At 50.9% G+C, this 19,809-nt stretch overlaps 1 protein-coding gene and 1 pseudogene across 1 annotated transcript; both read right to left on the bottom strand.

Moving 5' to 3' along the window:
• Positions 1–11: 11 nt before the first annotated feature.
• On the bottom strand, positions 12–1,983 carry LOC120703666 (annotated as a pseudogene).
• A 2,080-nt stretch (positions 1,984–4,063) lies between these two features.
• LOC120702134 (berberine bridge enzyme-like Cyn d 4) lies at positions 4,064–5,665 on the bottom strand. Its single transcript, XM_039985893.1, has one exon. The coding sequence runs from the start codon at positions 5,663–5,665 to the stop codon at positions 4,064–4,066; it is 1,602 nt and encodes a 533-aa protein (XP_039841827.1).
• Between the last annotated feature and the right edge of the window lie 14,144 nt (positions 5,666–19,809).

Below are 19,809 nucleotides of genomic sequence, written 5' to 3' on the forward strand. Positions count from 1 at the left end.
GAAGGTATAGATAAAGCAAGCAATCCAGGTTTACTCTGATTGAAACATGATGAAATAACTGGTTGCAATGAGATAATGAGCACCAACTGCTTCATCCCCAACAATTTCTTAACCATGATGATCCCAAATTCACAATCAACAAATAATCGAAGAGAGGAAAAGAAAATCCCTTTTATTTTTTTTTCAAAAGGAAATCCCGTATTCACCACAAAAAGAACTGTATACATTCCAAAAGCGAGGACCTCCAATCAAATGGAGCTCCATCCCTTGCCAGCCGGCAGAGGAGGGATGCTCTGCTCATTCCTGAAGAAATCATCAGGATCCACCATGGCCTTCACAGCTGCCAACCTCTCAAAATTACCTCTGAAATACTTCTCCCCCAAATCCTCGCCTTCGCGTAGCTAGTCACGTTGCCCTCCAGCTCATTCGTCCCGAGATCCAGGTCCCTGTAGTTCACATACCCAGTTCTTGGATTCTTGGACACGTACGGCTCCATCTCCCTGTACAGTCCTCGGACCCAGCTCATCCGCTTCTCCATCGCCGCCGTGCCGTTCTCGAACCAAAAGGAGTAGTACTGGAGGTTGTAGAGGTTCCCCTTCCGGTGCGGGAACGGCGTCGCCGACGGCGAGATGCTGGCCATCCGGCCGCCGTAGGGGTCCAGGATGAGCAGCCCGGCCTCGGGCTTCTCCAGCCACGACCATGTGCTCTCCCACGCGTGCCGTGGGATGGGTTCTTGCACGTAGTCGGACTTGGCCTTGACGTACCGGCCCGTCTCCCCGATCCTGTCGAGGAGGAGCTCCGGCGGCTTGGAGCTGGAGTAGAAGGCGAAGTAGACGGTGGATTGGATCCAGCTGATCTCCTCGCAGTCCGCTCGCGCCACGCCGAGCTCGGGGAAGTGAGCTCGCATGTGCTCGAGGAGGCGGCTGCAGCGGCCGAGGAACAGGGCTTCGAACTGCGCGTGCCGGCCCTGCACCACGACGCGGAGGATGAGGTCCCGCGGCAGCGCCGGCGCGATTTCCTGCCATTTGGTGATGAGCTCGGACGCGGACTGGTTTCTTGACCGGCGGACGGTGAACACGGTGACCGTCTCCGGCACGGGCACGAGGCGGAGCTTCCAAGACAGCACGACGCCGAAGCTCTCGCCGCCGCCACCGCGGATGGCCCAGAAGAGGTCCTCCCCCATGGTGGTCCGGTTGAGGAGCCTCCCGTCGGCGTCCACGAGGACGGCGTCGAGGACGTTGTCGGCCGCGAGGCCGTACCGGCGCATCAGCGTGCCGAACCCGCCGCCGCCGAGGTGCCCGCCGACGCCGACGGTGGGGCAGACCCCCGCGGGGAACGCGAGCGCGCGGCTAGCGGCGCCGACGGCGTAGTAGACCTCGCCGAGCGTGGCCCCCGACCAGGCCCAGGCCTCGGCGCGCGCGGCGTCGACGCGGACCTCCCGGAACGCGGCAAGGTCGAGCACGGCGAAGCTCTCGCGCGGGTCGAGGGACGCGTAGGAGAGGCCCTCGTAGTCGTGCCCGCCGCTGCGGGCGCGGACGCGGACGCCGTGGCGGCGGCCGCAGCGCACGGCGGCCTGCGCGTGGGCGGGCTCGGTGGCGGCCACGATGGCGAGCGGCCACGGGGTGCCCGGCGCGACGTAGCGGAGGTTGCGGACGGAGGAGCGCAGGAGCGCGTCGTAGGACGGGGACGCCGGGGTCTGGAGGAGGCGCGGCGGGACGCCGGCGGCGGCGAGGCAGCCGACGAACGCATCGGCGGCGCCGGAAGCTGAGGCGACGGCGACGGCGACGGCGACGCTGCTGCTGGAAAGCGAGCACAGAGCGAGGAGCAGGTGCAAGATTATTGGTGCTCTTGCCATGATTTTGAGGCGAAAGGTGCAAAATTGATGCGAGCTTGGAGGGGATTCGATCAGCACACTTGTACTCGATTTGCTACATGGGCGGCGGCCTAGACAGATCTATCGACTGTTCTAGCCCTTCTGGAAGACTGAAGCAGGGTTAAAATATCCGACCAATTAGTGGTAACCGCCGCCCGGTTTACCGGACCGGTTTGACCGGTTACCGGTAGAAATCGGTCAAATTCAAATTTGAATTTAAATGGCGCAGTTCAACCGGTTCGTACCGGTATACCGGCCGGTTTGACTGGTAACCGGTCAAATTAAAAAAAAAAATTTGGTTTAAATTCAAATGCCCGCAAAGTATACTAAATAAATATTTGTATAATATATTTTAGTCTAAATGAACCCTCCAACCCTCTTTTGTACTACTTTTACATTGTATTTGTATACTTTTATATGCACATTTTTTTATTTAACTTCAAATCCCCGCAAACTATATTAAATGAACAAATTTTGAAGAAAATTTGACACCATTAGATTCGTCGCACCTTGGAGTATTTTTAGAAATTTTTTGGGATTTTTTCATTTTTTTTGAATTCAAATTTAAATTTTGAATTTGGACCGGTTTCATACCGGACCAAACCGGAATCGGTCCGGACCGGTTACCGACGGTTTGGTGAACCCTGGACTGAAGGCATCTGGATTCCTTTTTTTTATAAGAATTTACACATCTCGCTAACTGATATCAGTTGGTTTGATCCGGAACCTATCCATTCGGGTTCAAATTCTCAACTTGACATGGGTGCACGTATTTTTTTGAATTTATTTCAAGATTTTTCGGTGGTAAACGATGTTTCCGTCGACAAGAATCTCCAGATCTGCCGGTACATTTCTTTGGATGTGCTCATAGGGGTACGATTGGAATAAAATTTGCGTACGTGTGTTTATAAATTTTTTTTTACACATCTCGATTCTACTACTGCATAAAACCAATTACCTTGTTTTGGATATACACAGTGGAAATGTACTGTGGCATTATAATTTGCAGTAGTCCGAAATAAAAACACCTATTTTCTACACAGAGAGACCTCTCGAGTTAAGTTTAAATCAGAGTCCTCCAACTTACTTCCATCTGCACAAACGACACCACACTTGGCCAATCCTCTTCCATTATGTTGTCTGGTGTTTGCATCGTCTGGCGGCTGGTGGAGTAAATATACCAATCGGATTTTAAACTTGGCTCGAGTGTTGTCTAGATCTCAAACTTTCAAAATGCAAATATACTTTGATTTTATAAAATGAAAATAATAATTTAGATTTCACATGACACAATTAGTAAATTTGTAGATTTGAATGTGCATTTTGAAAATTTGAGAATCTTGATGATATTATAAGTCAGGTTCAAGATCGGTGGTGTATTTTACTTGCGCCTTCTGCATTGCAACAACCATACCACGTGCGACCCCTGTGACACAATCCGCACAAGTCGTGCCAAATCTAGGGGTGTTTTGCAGAACTCTGCAGGTAGGTGATTTCAGTCGCTGGCGTGTGGGACTTGGTGCTGGCAACTAAACAAAGGTGAACGTGTTCTTTCCTCAAATGAGAGATGGGGAGAAAAGAAAAACAGAATTAGTAGCGGAGAGTTGCGTGTAATTTTTTGGTGGCATCAATGCAAGTCTCTTCCAAGCGCATCCATATCAAAAGTATCTTTTGAGTTTCCAATTTTGAATGGAGATGCACCTTAGATTTAGTAGTAGTTGTTGTTATCAGTGGGTTGATGCAACCCACCAATGCGACTCGCTGAGTCCTGAGTGGCCGGCGAACCACGCTGTGTTGGCTCCCGTTCGGCTTGCGGGGGTGGAGCGGCGGCGGAGCTCGCTCGCAGCGGCTCCCACATGCCCGTCCGTGGCGGAGCAGTGGCGGGCCACACGGGCCGCAGCGAGTTGCTGATTGGCCGCCGGACCACGCTGCCGCGGCTCCCGCTCAGTCTGTGGGGCGGGGGTGGAGCTGCAGCGGAGCTTGCTCGCTGCGGCTCCCTTGAAATACACTTCATCGTGTCTTTTTGTACCTATTTTATTTTCCAATCATATAATATATTTTGTTATGCTTTGCCGGACCGGTCTGACTCAAACTTGCATTGCACATCTAGGGTGGCAGCAATCGTTCCCCGACACCAGCTAAAAAAAAACAAATCTAGAGTCCTATATAATGAACTCAATAGTTGCCTTTCTACAAGCCTTTCCGGGACGACGGAAGCGGAGGAATGCTCTGCTCGTTCCTGAAGAAGTCATGGGGATCCACCTTAGCCTTTACCGCGGCAAGCCTCTCGAAGTTCGCCTTGAAGTACGCCTCCCCCCAAGCTCTCGCCTTCTCGTAGCCACCCTCGCCACCGTCGTCGTCGTCACCGTTCACGCCGAGGTCCAAGTCCCTGTAGTTGACGTACGCGCCCCTGGGATTCCTGCTCACGTACGGCTCCATCTCCCGGTGCACCCCCCTGACCCACCCCACATGCTTCTCCGCCACCCCCGTCCCGTTCTCGAACCAGAACCCGTAGTACTGGAGGTTGAAGAGCTCCCGCCGGTGCGGGAACGGCGTCGCCGACGGCGACACGCCGCCCATCCTGCCGCCGTAGGGGTCCAGGATGAGCAGCCCGGCGCCGTCCCTGAGGAGCCAGCGCCACGCGCTCTCCCACGCGTGGCTCGGCACGGGCGCGCTCACGTAGTCCGACTTGGCCTTGAAGTAGCGCTCCGGCCCGGCGCCCCGGTCCAGGAGCTGCTCCCTCGGCTTCCCCGCGCCGTAGAAGGCGAAGTAGAGCACCGACTCGATCCACGCCATCTCGACGCAGTCCCGCGGTGTCACGCCGAGCTCCGGGAATCTCGCGGCCATCGCCGCGACGAGGCCGGCGCACGGGCCGAGGTAGAGGGACTCGAACTGCGCGTCCTGGTTCTGGAGCACGGCGCGGAGGAAGACGTCGCGGGGCAGCGCCGGCGCCACGCGCTGCCACCGGGCGAGGAGCGCGGTCGCGGACTGGTTCCTGGCGCGGTGGACGGTGAACACCGCGACGGTCGCCGGCACGCGCACCAGCCGCAGCTTCCAGCGCAGCACGACGCCGAAGCTCCCGCCGCCGCCGCCCCGGATGGCCCAGAAGAGGTCCTCCCCCATGGCGACCCGGTCCAGGAGCCTCCCCTCGGCGTCGACGATGACGGCGTCGACCACGTGGTCCGCGGCGAGGCCGTGCTTCCGCAGCAGGAGCCCGAAGCCGCCCCCGCTGAGGTGGCCGCCGACGCCCACCGTCGGGCCGACCCCGCCGGGGAACCCGAGGCGCGCGCTGCGGTTGGCGATCGCGTAGTAGAGCTCGCCGAGCGTCGCGCCGGAGCCGATCCACGCCGTCCGGCGCCCGGCGTCGACGCGGACGGCGCGGAGCGCGGCCAGGTCGACGACGGCGAAGGGGCGCGCCGCGCTCAGGGCGCGGTAGGACAGGCCCTCGTAGTCGTGGCCGCCGCTGCGCGGGCGCACGCGGACGCCGTGGCGCGCGCCGCAGCGCACGGCGGCCTGGACGTGGGAGGCGCCGGCCGCCTTGACGATGGCGACCGGCGTCGGGGTCGCCGGCGCCACGAACAGCAGGTTCTTGATGGAGGACTCGAGGACGGACGTGTACGACGGGGACGCGTTCGTGTGGAGGACCTGCGGGGGGAGGTCGGCGGCGAGGCAGCGAAGGAAGGACGAGGTATCCGGCGACGGAGCAGCCGGTGCAGCGGAGGCCGCACGGTGCAGGACGGCGAAGAAAGCCGCGAGGAGTGGTAGCGCAAGGCTCCGCCGGACAATGGCCATCTTCTTATCTGGATCGAGCTTGATGAGCTGAGGCAGGTTGATTTGATTCACCGATGCTAGCGGCCGGCTATGAACTCTTAAAAGCAAATCATGTTGGCAATGGAAATGATCATCAGCAGAAGGCAAACTGATCGATCGCAAGCTGGAACCCTTACAGAGAGGAGAGAGTAGTAGTGACGGCGCACGACTGCATTATATTGATCCAGCAATGTAATTTGGCAGGTCTGCAGCTTGGATTTGTGTCTTGGCCTGAAGGCTAGCTGCCCACGAGACCGAGTCTAACGGAGAACACGAGAGTGAGTATTGTTTCTTGAACCTGATGCGACAAAAATGGATGTTTGGTACGTTTTTGTCCTGGGAAAGACAACAGGCAGATCCTCTCGGTTTCGCTTTAACTGTTCAAATATTAAAACAAGCAAAAATACATGTTGGTGGTGTAACATGCATGGTAGTCTTCGAAAGTTCTTCCCCATGACTTGTTTTGAAGGGTCTCCAAGTAATGGTTCACCTCCTAAAGTAGAGAGCTCATCTATGCCAAAACGTCAGGATTCACACTTTCTCTGTTTTTATTTACATGTCGTATTAGGTTGTTCTAAATTGGCAAATTTTGACCAAACTTATAAAAAAACAATAACATTTTCAACACCAAATTTATTTAATCGGATCCACCATGAAGTATATGTTGATAGCGCATAGGTTGGATAGTATAGTTGTTACTATAATTTTCTATATAGACTTAGTCAAAATTAGTCAAGTTTGATTTAGAACAAACCTAATACGACATGTAAATAAAAACCAGAGGAAGTATTAAAATCCTAGATTAAAAAACCCATTTCATGTATTCTGAATGACCGAATTATAAGGCACATAATGGAATAGGCAATTTACTCTTTTTTCTCCAGTACGCACGCAATAGAGCTGCATATTATTATATTAAAAAGAATAAATAGACCGTTTACTCTAAATATGGATACAAAAATTGCAATGTATTTGTTTTTTGGTTGATATGTCAGTACAAAATTATAAGAAAAAAATTCACTTTACATCCTCAAACTATCATAAAAGTTTGATTTTCAACCTTCAACTATAAAATCGGGTAACAGAGGCCATGTGACTGTAGAAAATAGATAAATTTGGCCATATGACAAACTGATCGATCGCAAGCTGGAACCAGCAGGAGAAAGTTGACAGTACCATTATTACCGGTACCGGGAGGAGAGTAGTAGTGACGGCGCACGACTGCATTGATCCAGCAATCTAATTTGGTAGGTCTGCAGCTAGGATTTGTGTTTTGGCCTGAAAGCTGCCCACGAGACCGAGTCTAACGGAGAACACGAGAGTGAGTATTGTTTCTTGTACCTGATGCGACAAAAATTGGATGTTTGGTACGTTTTTGTCCTGGGAAAGACAACGGCCAGATCCTCTCGGTTTCGCTTTAACTATCGCAAGCATGGTTCAAATAAACCAAGCAAAAATACATGTTGGTGGTGTAACACGCTTGGTAGTCTTCGAAAGTTCTTCCCCTTGATAGACAGGTTTTAAAGGGTCTCCAAATAATGGTTCACCTCCTAAAGTGGAGAGCTCATCTATGCCAAAACGTCAGGATTCATATTAAAAATCCTAGATTAAAAAACCCATGTAATGCCTTCTTAATGACCAAATTATAAGGCATATAATGTAATAGGCCATTTACTCCTTTTTTTCTCAAACTAGCATAATGCCCGTGCGTTGCTACGGGTAATATAATTTTACCTATACCTATATAATAGAGACCATTAATTTTTTTCTCTTTCACTCCGTGTACAAACTGTGTTGTGACCATGTGAGATTTTGATTGTCCAGATTTTGATTGGGATTCAGATTGATTTGTTTAGGTTCCGATTAGGATTCCGATTGCAAATATGCTCGTGCGTACTATGGACAAAGTTGGTATAGTTATCAGATATGTATAGTTGTCCGTACGTTAGTGTATAAGGATTTACATGCAATTTTTTTTAAAAAAATGGAAGCCAAGGTTATTACCATCGGCCATCGGGATCCTGGATAGTGGCATTTTTCTTTAAGCAATATTGGAATGTAGAATTGTACCGTAGAATAATAAGCGCAACTTGTGCAGATAAACATACATAAAACAAAGCAATGAAACTTAGCAAATTCTTAAACTCACATCACGCTTTAGAATGTTGAAAATGAACATATTCTCTAGAATACCACTCATTCCGAATCTGATAAGTTATACAAAGGATTCTTGATGGCGATGGAATTCTTACTCAAAGTATTGCGTCGAATTGCACAACGTGCTTTTTTCACGATTTCTCTTGACATCTTTTTGCTCAGATGTCATCTAAGATTGTTATATTTCTATTGTCTATATATTTGAAGGGTTGTTATTTTAAAGGTTATAAATAATAAGACATAGATGGTTCGTACAACAAAATAATTCATTAAATTTGTTTGCCGTAGCATACAATCACACCACCATGCAGCTAGTCCAAGCCCAAAAGTAGCCTACAGCTTGAACCAGCATTTCATCGAACAACTAAAGTGCATGCAGTAGCAGCACTGACACCGATCAGCACAGCAGCGAGCAGGGCTAACATCACTGATCAAGCAAATGAAGCAAATCACATCAGATGAGAACACAATGGCACGAAGGAGCATAGAGCAAACGTCAGACCTTCTTGGTAGGCCACGTCCGCTCGACCAGGGAGGTTGCGTGGCGATGGCCGATGGGGGCAGCAAGGCCTAAGGCTGTCCGCAGTGGGAGCGCTATCCCACGCGGTACGCCGTTTTCAGTTCGTATTTGGCGCAAAAATCGCCTGCAGTGGGGGTCTCTAAATCATGCGCTAAGTTAGCGCTCCTCCCCCCGCACGGCACATGTAGCGCGATACGGACGATGCGGTAAACTGACGCGCGGGCTCCCTCGTCCTTCCCGCGCTCGTCCCCAACTGCCGCCGCCACAGGAGGGCCACCGGAGCTCACCCCTGCTCGCGGTCGAGGGAGGAGCTGCCGGAGCGGAGGGAGATGCGGCGGCAGCGAGCTCGAGGCGCAGGGGGCAGGGCCATGGCGCGCGGCTGAGCTTGCGCGGCAGAGGGAGCAGGGCCACGCCGCGCTGCATGCTGGCCGCCCCACTGCGCCGCCGGGGGCGCCGCCGGCGAGGGAGGGGGAGGGAGCTCCGCGGGCCGCCGCCGCCGCCCCACGCCGCCCGCGCGCGCCGCCAAGGGAGCAGGGGGGCGCTGCCCCACGCCCCCGCGACGCCCAGGTCCGCCTCCGCCATGGTCCCTAGATCTGGCGAGGGAGAGAGGTTGGAAGAGCCGCCGCCGCAGATCCGGCCGAGCTCGATGCCGCCGAGCTCGAGGCCGACGGAGCTCGCGGCGGAGGGAGGAGTTGGGAGCGCCGACGAGGGAGGAGAAGGGGGCGGCGTGGGGAGGGAGGAGGAAGGGGCCACCGCCGGGGTTGCTCTTCCTCGCCGTGGAGGGGAGGCGGCCTTGCCGTGCCCCCGCGTCGGCCACCCCGCCGTGGGAGGAGGGAGAGCAGGGGCGGGAGGGGGGGGGGGGGGGGCGCCGCCGTGAGGCCCGCCGCCAGCTCCCCGTGGAGGTGCAGGGCGGGCGCACCGGAGCCGAGCCGAACTCGCCGCCCGCTGGGGCTGTGGAGGCCGCTGCCCGCTGGGGCTCGAGGGAGGAGGAGGGGGAGGGAGGAGAGGCAGGCCGCAGCGGCGCGGAGCTCACCCGCCTGCGAGCCGCGGCGGCGCAGAGCTCGGCCGGTGGAGAGGGGATGGCGGCTTCCGAGGCGCCGCCGCCGGCGAGAGAGGAGGCCGGAGGAGGCCCGGGGATGGCCGGAAGAGAGGGGCGGAGAGATTCGGTGGGGGAGGGGGGGGAGAGAGAGTGACGGGGGAGGTGAGGGGGGCGGATAAGGAAGAAGGGGGAAGAGAAAAAAATAAAATAATCCTAACCAGTGGGTCCCGCGACTGGTAGTTGGTATAGAGTAGAAATATAGAGGATTAATGGTTGCAACAAAATTGGATGCAAAGCAGAGAATCTCGATTACCAAGATATAATATTCTGTTTAGAGTATGGATTTGGAGTACCACGAATGTGGATAGCCTAAGGCAGAAGATGGCAAGCGCACACCTGCCCTTTGGGCAGCACGCTATACGGCAAGGCGTGGCTGTGAGGGATTCTCGCCGCTACCGAGCCAGTGCGCTGGAGGGCGGATGCAGGCAGCTGGGCGATGGCACGCAGGAGGGTAGGAGAGGGGACGACACGCAGGAACACTATGGCGATGTGTCTGGAGGCCAGAGAGGATACGATGGCGTTGATGGTGACGGTGGCTCGATGATCAATGGTTGATTGCGGTGACGCGACGATTACTTGTGCTATAGCGTAAGACTATCCGCACTCGTGGTACTCCAAATCCATACTCTAAACATAATATTCCATTCTGGTCATCGAGATTCTCTTCTTTACATCCAGTTTCGCTACACTCATTCCTCCTCTATATCTCTACTCTATATCAACTATCGCATATTTTATTCAATCATCTCCAACTAACATCTCATTTTCTTTTTCTTTTTCTTTTCTTTTTTTCCTCTCTTTTCTTCTCCCCTTCTTTTCTTTTCCCCTCGTCCATCTCGCCCCCCTCTGTAACACCCCTATTTTCAAATTAGGAGCCTAAATAAATTTAATTAGGTTTTCCATAGGTTCGATAAGGTTTTATTTAATTTCTTCTTGAATTAAGAGCATTTGTCGGGAATCAAATAAATTATTTAGCCATAAAATAAATATAAGGAAAATAGGTGTGTGCATTTCATGTTGGTTTGCATCTTTATTTGCTTGTTTTTCAACTTAAATTCAAATATTTGAGTTTGAATTTAAATTGAAAGTGTTTGAATCGTTTTGGAAAATGGAAAAAATTCTCTCTTTTTCTCCCTCCCTTTCAGCTCAGCCCGTCTCCCCCTCTTTTTTTCTTCCCTCGGCCCGGAAACCCCCGCCACCAGCCCACCATTTCCCCGCGGCCCAAAGCCTCTCCCGCGGCCTACCGACAGACGGGGCCCGCCTGTCGGGGTCGTCCCCGAGCTCGGGACGGGCCGAGACTCTCCCCGAGTCCGATCCCGTGCCACCGCGGCCTCGGCATGGCCCGCACACCAAGGGGACGTCCGCCCCTATAAAAGCAGCACCCCGCGCCCCCTGGAACCCTAAACCCGAAGCCGCAGCCACCGCCTTCGCAAAACCCTAGTTTCCGCGCCGTCGCCATTGTTGGAGCTTGGAGCTGCAAGTTGCGTCGCCGTTCCACTGCTTCCCGTCGACAATTTCGCCGTCCTGAAGCTTCGCGTTCTGCTTCGCCCGCTTTAGCTCGCCGGTGCCGCCGCTCTGCCATGCGCCGCCGCAAGCCCGCTCCGCTCGCCTCTATCCCGCACAAGCCCCGCCATCGGGTTCGCGTGCTCGCGCGTTAGCTTCCCGACCCAATCCCGGCTCGAATTGAGCAACGGAGGACCAAATTTGGTCTACTCTGGCCGCCCCACCGCCGCACGCCGCCGCCTAGCTCGCCGCCGGCCGCTCACGCCACCACCAGCCCGCCCCAAAGAACCCTAGCCGTCGGATCTGAATCGAACGGCACAAATTAGATCGGATCCAAGTCAACTAGTCAGAAAACGGTCAACCATGGTCTCTTTTGCACTAAACCCCTCTGGTTTTATATATTAGCACCCGCAGTCCTACGCAGCCCCTGTTTTTATGATCTAACCCCTGAGTATAAGGTTTAATTATGTTTTAGCCCTTAGATCTTGTTTTAGCCATAACTTTTCCGTTTTAGATCCGTTTTCGATGATCTTTACGCTCATGCGATCATTGCAACGAGTAGTATAGTTTAGTAACCTCTTTTTGTACTGTTTATATTGTTTGGTGTACTGTTTCTTATTGTTTGCACTTGTTTGCTTGTATGTGTGTGTGCGATGCGATAGACGATCCGCAGTTCGAGGAGCAGCAGCAAGATCAAGGCTTCGGAGGGCCGAACCAGCAGCAGTTTGAGGAAGGCAAGTGGACCCTTGATCATTTTTTTACCCATTAAATCACCAAATCTATCACATTTACTTTTATGTTCATGCATGTGTCTATAATATGATGGGAACCGAGTTAAGGACACGCCTAGTATTATTTACCTTATTCCTTGATCAACTTGGGTTTATTTTTTCATGTTGGGTAGCTATGCTAGTTGCTTTACCTTGGTTATGGTTGGATAATATACAAATGCTATACTTGTTTACTTCATGTTCATGATGGTTTAATCTTGTTAATCAAGATCATATGTGTTAATTGGAACATGGAGAACCACCCAGGAAAACAGTGCAACCACAATACTATATGGCTCTGGTCTTGGCTAAGTAACTAGATGATCTATATGTCGTGCTGGGGCGTTTGATTGCTGGATTTTTTTTCGAGTTATCATGCTTTGAGGAGCGGGTGAAGGAAGTTTCGTCTTCTGAGGCACCGCAGAAAAAGGGACCAGTGCGTACATATAGTTATTCTTTGGAAAAGCCTCGTAGTGAATCCCTAGCCACTCACCAAAGGAAGTGTTTAAGGGCCTTGCAAACCCGGGTGACATGGGAAACACGAGTTGTGGCTAAAGTGTGCAACCTCTGCAGAGTGTAAAACTAACCGGTTAGCCGTGCTCACAGTCAAGAGCGGCTTGGACCCTCATATGATAATTGAACTTGAAGTTGATCTAAATCGATGTTTTTACTTATGGTTATGTTGTTATCTTTATATATGTTTATCTTATGGGTTTAATGGTATATACTTATATCTAGATAATGCTAGCTATTAAAATATGATCAACTAAAATTGTTGAGTGCAGTTAAACTGTGTCAGCTATGCCTTGAATTAGCCTTGCATATATTATAGTTGTTTCCCTACCACTTGTTGAGTACCAACCATAAGTGTACTCACACTTGCATACTTGCTGCTCAGACCATAATAACAACTGTCCGGAGTTTCCAGAAGACTTCGAGGATTTCTAGGCGTATGTCTCCCAGTCATCTGCCTGTGCTGAAGAAGATTCCGCTGCTACTCTATAGACGTTTATTTATTCGCTTAAGACATTCGGTTTCGTAATAAAGTTACTTAATACTCTCTTTATGCTTGCACTCATTGTGATATTCACTTTATTGTTAATCATATGTGTGTAAAACTGATCATGGCGCACATATGAGATGCATTCGGTTTGCCTTCATAAACCGGGTGTGACAGAAGTGGTATCAGAGCAGTGTTGACTGTAGGACGTTAGCCTAGATAGAAATGGTCGAAAAATTAAGGTCTATCTTGCTTAGTAGCCATGCTCTTTCATGCTTATTTTCTTAATCCTTATTGATAGCTTTTATCTCATCCTTGATCGCATACGTGTCATTTCTTTCAAGTATGTTCTAAAACCTTTCTATCCTGTTCTTCAGATGGCCAGAACCAAGCGGACTGCACGCAAGAGCACTGGAGGTCGTGCCTTCGCCCGTCGTACCATTTCTGCACCCGCTGAGCCAGTACCCGCCCCAGCGCCTACTCCAGTGCCAGCTCAGCCGGAGGAAGAGGTTGAGGAAGTGCCCGGGAGGGATTACTTCTTCGACGAAGACCAAGAAGGCAACATCCGGGAAGTCGATGCAGACGGAAACATACAACCATCTCTACCGTCGCCGACGCCAGCACACGATCTAGGCCCGCCACTGGCCTATTTCGAAGCTCAGGTTCCAGCGACTGCCGTCGCTGGAGGAGGACAAGAGGAGGAGCCCCTGGAGATATCAGAGGATGAAGCCCTAGTACCACCACCTGCACCTCCTGCTCCAGCTGCTTCAGCGCCTGCACCCGCTGGAGGAGACCCGGAAGACCCAGAGGATCCAGAGGACCCGGACGACGAGGATGATGATGAAGATGATCAGGATGACGACCCGCCAAAAGAAAGGACACCGTACTGCGTCTACACCTCATTCCACGAGGAGGGTCACTTTCCCCTTCTGCTTCGGGACGTGCTGGAAGAGCTTCACAACCCCGTGGCTCCCATGTACGAGACATGGCACTATGAAGACCCTGCGCTCGGCGACTACTACATCACTCGGGTCCACATAAGGGTGGATAATGGGCCCCGAGGCATGATGACCGTCTCCGCACACGACTCCTCCACACCCATGGCGCAGTCAGCCATGCCGCCAAGAGGGCTCTCTGGTCTCTCAACCACACCAACCGCCGATACTTGGAGGACACAGACTATCAGCACCTTCCTCACCGTGCTCGTGGGACAGAGTATACGGAGTTGACACTTGGAGGGGACGAGGAGACCCGCGTCAATGTCACAGTGCGGGCTCTCGCTAGAGTCGACACGGACCTAAGGAGTGTCGTCAACCAGCTGGACGACACCCAAGACCGACTTGAGAGAAGCTCACCATAGGATTCGTCAGCTAGAGGCTCAGCTTGCAGGAGAGGCGCCTCCACCTGTTCCAGAGGAGGAGCCTCCGCTTCCCGCCTTGTCACCCCCGCGTAAGAGGCTTCGTTTTGGCGACCTTGGCTACCAGAACTGTTTCTATTAGATGATAGGCTTAAGAGTTTAGGTTAAGTCTTGTAAAGAGTCTTTTTGTAATCGCTAGCTTGTGAATGTTTGTTTAAGTGTGTTAGTTAATCAGTGTGTTTCAATGCTTGGTTTTTGTGAACATTTGTGAGTTGGCTTTTTGTAATGATTGCGGTGTAATTATGGAGTGATGACCATGATTGCATCAAGTTTTTAATAAAGTTAGCTAGTTAGTAAAGCTTGGGGTTATCTATTTTATTTTATATTGTCTCTATCTCATCCTTGCACCTATAATTTACCATGATTACTTCATGAGTCTTACTTGTCTAACCGGTCAGATGGTGAACACCAGGTCCGGATCAGGAGTTGATCAGCCACCAGTGCAGCGTCAGAGAAGAGGCAACAACCAGCAACCCAACAACATGAGTGGAGGCAACAACCAGAACAACGGGCCACCACCACCACCACCAGCAGGGATGTAGTAGTTCCTTGCTGCGCAGACATAACTGTTGACTCAAATGGCCAACGCCATGGCCAATCTACAAGCTCAAGCGAACCAAGCTCCAGTACCACAGCCGCCACAGAGGGATCGCCACCGTGACTTCATGAGTCACAAACCGCCTACTTTCTCCCACTCACCAGATCCTCTTCACGCCGATGACTGGCTCAAGACCATTGAGAAAATGCTGAACATAGTTCAGTGTACAGACAGGGAGAAAGTACTGTATGCTTCAGGTAGATTGGAAGGAACTGCAGCAGACTGGTGGGATGCTTATACCGCCGCCCATGCTGATCAAAACACCATCGCCTGGGACGAGTTCAGGACTCAATTCAGGGAGCACCACATACCTGAGGGTTTGATGAAGCTAAAGAGGCAGGAATTCCTAGCTCTAAAGCAAGGGGGAATGTCCGTAAGTGAGTATCGGACAAGTTCATCCAGCTGTCCCGCTATGCCCCCACAGACGTGGCCACAGATGGGCAGAAGCAGGACTACTTCAGGCTAGGGTTGGTTGCACCCATCAGATATCAGCTGTTGGTGCACAGGTTTGATAGCTTCCAGAAACTGGTGGACAATGCCATCTCCGTGGAGAATGCTCGCAAGGAGATGGGCAAGCAGAAGCGGAAGTTCGAGTCACAAGGCCAGTCTAGCAACTCGCGCCCGTGCTTTGGACCCCCACAAGGAAACCAGATTCGCCCAGGAGGACAGAATGCCAACTTTGGGCAGAATCAGTATCAGTACCCGCGCCAAGTTCAGCAGAATCAGCAGTCGGCGCAACGCTTCAACCCCCAGCAGAACCGTCAGAACACTCCTGCCGGTACTCCTGTGAGGAATAACAACACAGCCCCTACTGGGCCCACTGCGTGTTTCAAGTGTGGTGGACATGATCACTATGCGATCCGTTGCACCAATTCTCCTCAGAACACTCCTGCTCAGAACAACGCCAGCGGACAGAGGCAGACCCCACAGCAGCAGCCCAGGAACAACAATCAGACCCCGCAGAGCAACAGAGGACAGCAGAACTACGTCCATGGTAGGGTCAACCACATGGCTGCAGACACCGCTCAAGAGGCTCAGGACGCTTAGTTCGGTATGTTCTTAGTCAACTCAGCCCCTGCATCAGTTTTATTCGATTCTGGAGCATCGCATACTTTTATATCTACTCAATACATGGCCAAGTACTCCATACCGCTTTGCACCATGCCTAGAGCTATGCTAGTAAACTCACCAGGGGGGAATATGAGAGCTGTGTACCAGTGCCACGGAATTAAAATTCAGATTATGGGTAGAGAGTTTGATGCAAGACCTATAGTTCTGGATTCGGATGGAATTGATGTTATCCTTGGGATGGATTGGTTAACCAAGCACGATGCTATCATCCAATGTGCCAAGAGATCAGTGCTCCTTACCAGCCCAGCAGGTGAGAGGTTTGAGTTTGTTGCAACCTCTCCAACACCAGCAGATTGTACGGTGAATCAGATGAAGGCTGCCCTGATAGAGGACATCAGGATAGCATGCGAGTACTCAGATGTGTTCCCCGATGACTTGCTAGGTATGCCACCTGAACGTGACATTGAGTTCATTATAGATCTTTTACCTGGTACTGCACCTATTGCTAAGAGACCATATAGGACGTCCGCTGGTGAACTAGAAGAACTTAAGAAACAATTAAATGAATTGTTAGATAAGAAATTTATTCGTGCTAGTTCGTCACCATGGGGAGCCCTAGTGATCTTTGTGGACAAGAAGGATGGTACACAGAGGATGTGTGTGGACTATAGGTCATTAAATGAAGTTACTATCAAGAACAAGTATCCGTTGCCTCGTATAGAAGATTTGTTTGATCAACTGAGAGGAGCCAAGGTATTCTCCAAGATCGATCTGAGGTCAGGGTATCACCAGTTGAGGATACGGCCGTCGGATATTCCCAAGACCGCTTTCACTACCAGATATGGGTTGTATGAATATACGGTTATGTCATTCGGGTTGACCAATGCACCAGCTTACTTTATGTACTTGATGAATAAGGTGTTTATGGAGTATCTCGACAAGTTCGTAGTGGTGTTCATTGATGATATATTGGTGTACTCCAAGAATGAGGAAGAACATGAGGAACATTTGAGGCTTGTTTTGTAGAAGCTCAGGGAGAATCAGTTGTATGCCAAGCTCAGCAAATGTTAATTCTGGTTGAACGAGGTTTTGTTTCTTGGTCATGTCATCACAGATGGAGGAATTGCAGTTGATCCCAGCAAGGTCAGAGATGTGTTGAAGTGGGAACCACCTCAGACAGTGTCAGAAATCCAGAGTTTCTTAGGACTCGCAGGCTACTACAGAAGATTTATAGAAGGCTTCTCCAAGATAGTGAAACCCCTTACTTCACTACTGGAGAAAGGAAAAGAGTTTGTATGGTCAGATGAGTGCCAAGCCAGTTTTGAGGAATTGAGGAGACGATTGACCACAACACCAGTGTTGGCTATGCCGAACATCCACAAGAGCTTTGATATATATTGTGATGCATCCCGGCAAGGACTAGGTTGTGTGCTGATGCAAGAGGGTCATGTGATTGCTTATGTGTCTCGTCAGTTAAGGAAGCATGAGCAGAACTACCCCACTCATGATTTGGAACTAGCAGCTGTGGTGCATGCCTTAAAGATATGGAGACACTATTTGTTGGAACACAGGTGTCAGATCTACATAGATCACAAGAGTCTGAAGTACATATTCACCCAGAATGATCTCAACCTGAGACAGAGAAGATGGTTAGAGCTCATAAAGGATTATGACCTGGAGATACACTGCCATCTAGGGAAAGCTAATGTGGTTGCAGATGCTTTGAGCCGCAAGAGCCATGTAAATGCAATGAAAGTCAGCCAGATGCCTCAAGAATTGTGTTGGGAGTTTGAGAAACTCAACCTTTGTTTTGTTGGTCACACTGAGGGAATCACTATAGAAGTCGAGCCAACTCTTGAGCAAGAGATACGGAAGGGTCAGCTTGAGGATGATAAGATCAAGGAGCTGATAAAAAGAGGCAAGGTACCTGATTTTACTGAGGATGAACATGGTACCATGTGGTTCAGAAAGAGGATATGTGTGCCAGAGGTGGATCATCTGCGAGAGAAGATTCTAAAGGAAGCCCATGATTCAGCCTATTCAATTCACCCAGGCAGCACCAAGATGTACCAGGATTTGAAAGAAAGGTATTGGTGGTATGGCATGAAGCGTGATGTTGCGGCTCACGTGGCCATATGTGATGTGTGTCAGAGAGTCAAGGCAGAACATCAGAGACCAGCCGGTTTGTTGCAACCATTGAAAATACCAGAATGGAAATGGGAAGAAATTGGTATGGATTTTATTGTGGGGTTACCACGTACAAAGGATGGTTACGATTCGATATGGGGCATTGTGGATCGATTGACTAAGGTAGCTCATTTCATACCAGTGAAGACTACTTACACAGGAGCACGACTGGCAGAACTATACATATCCAGGATTGTGTGTTTGCATGGGGTGCCCAAGAAGATTGTGTCAGATAGAGGTACTCAGTTCACATCTCGGTTTTGGCAGAAATTGCATGAGTCTATGGATACGAAGTTGAACTTCAGCTCAGCTTACCACCCGCAGACATATGGGCAGACAGAAAGGACCAATCAGGTGTTAGAGGATATGCTTAGAGCTTGTGCTCTAAAGCACGGAGGCAGTTGGGATAAGAGTTTGCCGTATGCAGAGTTTTCATACAACAATAGTTACCAGGCCAGTTTGAAGATGGCACCGTTTGAGGCATTATATGGAAGGAAGTGCAGGACTCCATTATATTGGAGTGAGACGGGAGAAAGCTAGTTGTTCGGCCCAGAGATCATCAAAGAGGCCGAACGACAAGTACAGATTGTCAGAGAGAATCTGAAAGTGGCACAGTCGAGACAGAAGAGCTATGCAGACACGGGCTGTAGGGAGTTGATCTTTGAAGAAGGAGATTTTGTGTATCTCAAAGTGTCACCTATCAGAGGTTTGCGCAGATTCAAAGTTAAGGGGAAGTTGTCACCTCATTACATCGGACCATTCAAGATCTTGGCCCGGAAGGGTGAAGTAGCTTATGAGCTAGAACTACCGGCCCGATTGTCCTATGTGCACAATGTGTTCCATATATCTCAGTTGAAAAAGTGTTTGAGGGTGCCAGAGGAGGAATTTCCACTGGAGCAACTGAATGTGCAGGATGATCTGACTTATACTGAGTATCCGGTCAAAATTCTAGACACGTTAGAGAGGATTACTCGGAGTAAGAGGATACGGATGTGTAAGGTTCAGTGGAGTCATCATGCAGAGGATGAGGCTACTTGGGAAAGAGAAGATGAGTTACAGGCAGAATTCCCTCAGCTCTTTGCTAGCCCAGCTGAATCTCGAGGACGAGATTCCTTTTGAGGGGGTAGGTTTGTAACACCCATATTTTCAAATTAGGAGCCTAAATAAATTTAATTAGGTTTTCCATAGGTTCGATAAGATTTTATTTAATTTCTTCTAGAATTTAGAGCATTTGTCAGGAATCAAATAAATTATTTAGCCATAAAATAAATATAAGGAAAATAGGTGTGTGCATTTCATGCTGGTTTGCATCTTTATTTGCTTGTTTTTCAACTTAAATTCAAATCTTTGAGTTTGAATTTAAATTGAAAGTGTTTGAATCGTTTTGGAAAATGGAAAAAAATTATTTCTCTTTTTCTCCCTCCCTTTCAGCCCAGCCCGTCTCCCCCTCTTTTTTTTCCTTCCCTCGGCCCGGAAACCCCCGCCGCCGGCCCACCATTTCCCCGCGGCCCAAAGCCTCTCCCGTGGCCTACCGACAGGCAGGGCCCGCCTGTCGGGGTCGTCCCCGAGCTCGGGACGGGCCAGGACTCTCCCCGAGTCCGATCCCGTGCCGCCGCGGCCTCGGCGTGGCCCGCACACCAAGGGGATGTCTGTCCCTATAAAAGTAGCACCCCGCGCGCCCTGGAACCCTAAACCCGAAGCCGCAGCTGCCGCCTTCGCAAAACCCTAGTTTCCGCGCCGCCGCCATTGTTGGAGCTTGGAGCTCCAAGTCGCGTCGCCGTTCCACTGCTTCCCGTCGACAATT

The sequence above is a fragment of the Panicum virgatum genome, chromosome 4K (assembly GCF_016808335.1).
Source record: "Panicum virgatum strain AP13 chromosome 4K, P.virgatum_v5, whole genome shotgun sequence".
Taxonomy (NCBI): Eukaryota; Viridiplantae; Streptophyta; class Magnoliopsida; order Poales; family Poaceae; genus Panicum; species Panicum virgatum.

Coding starts and splice junctions, on each gene's coding strand:
- LOC120702134 (XM_039985893.1), bottom strand. CDS start 5,665: ATGGCCATTGTCCGGCGGAGCCTTGCGCTACCACTCCTCGCGGCTTTC.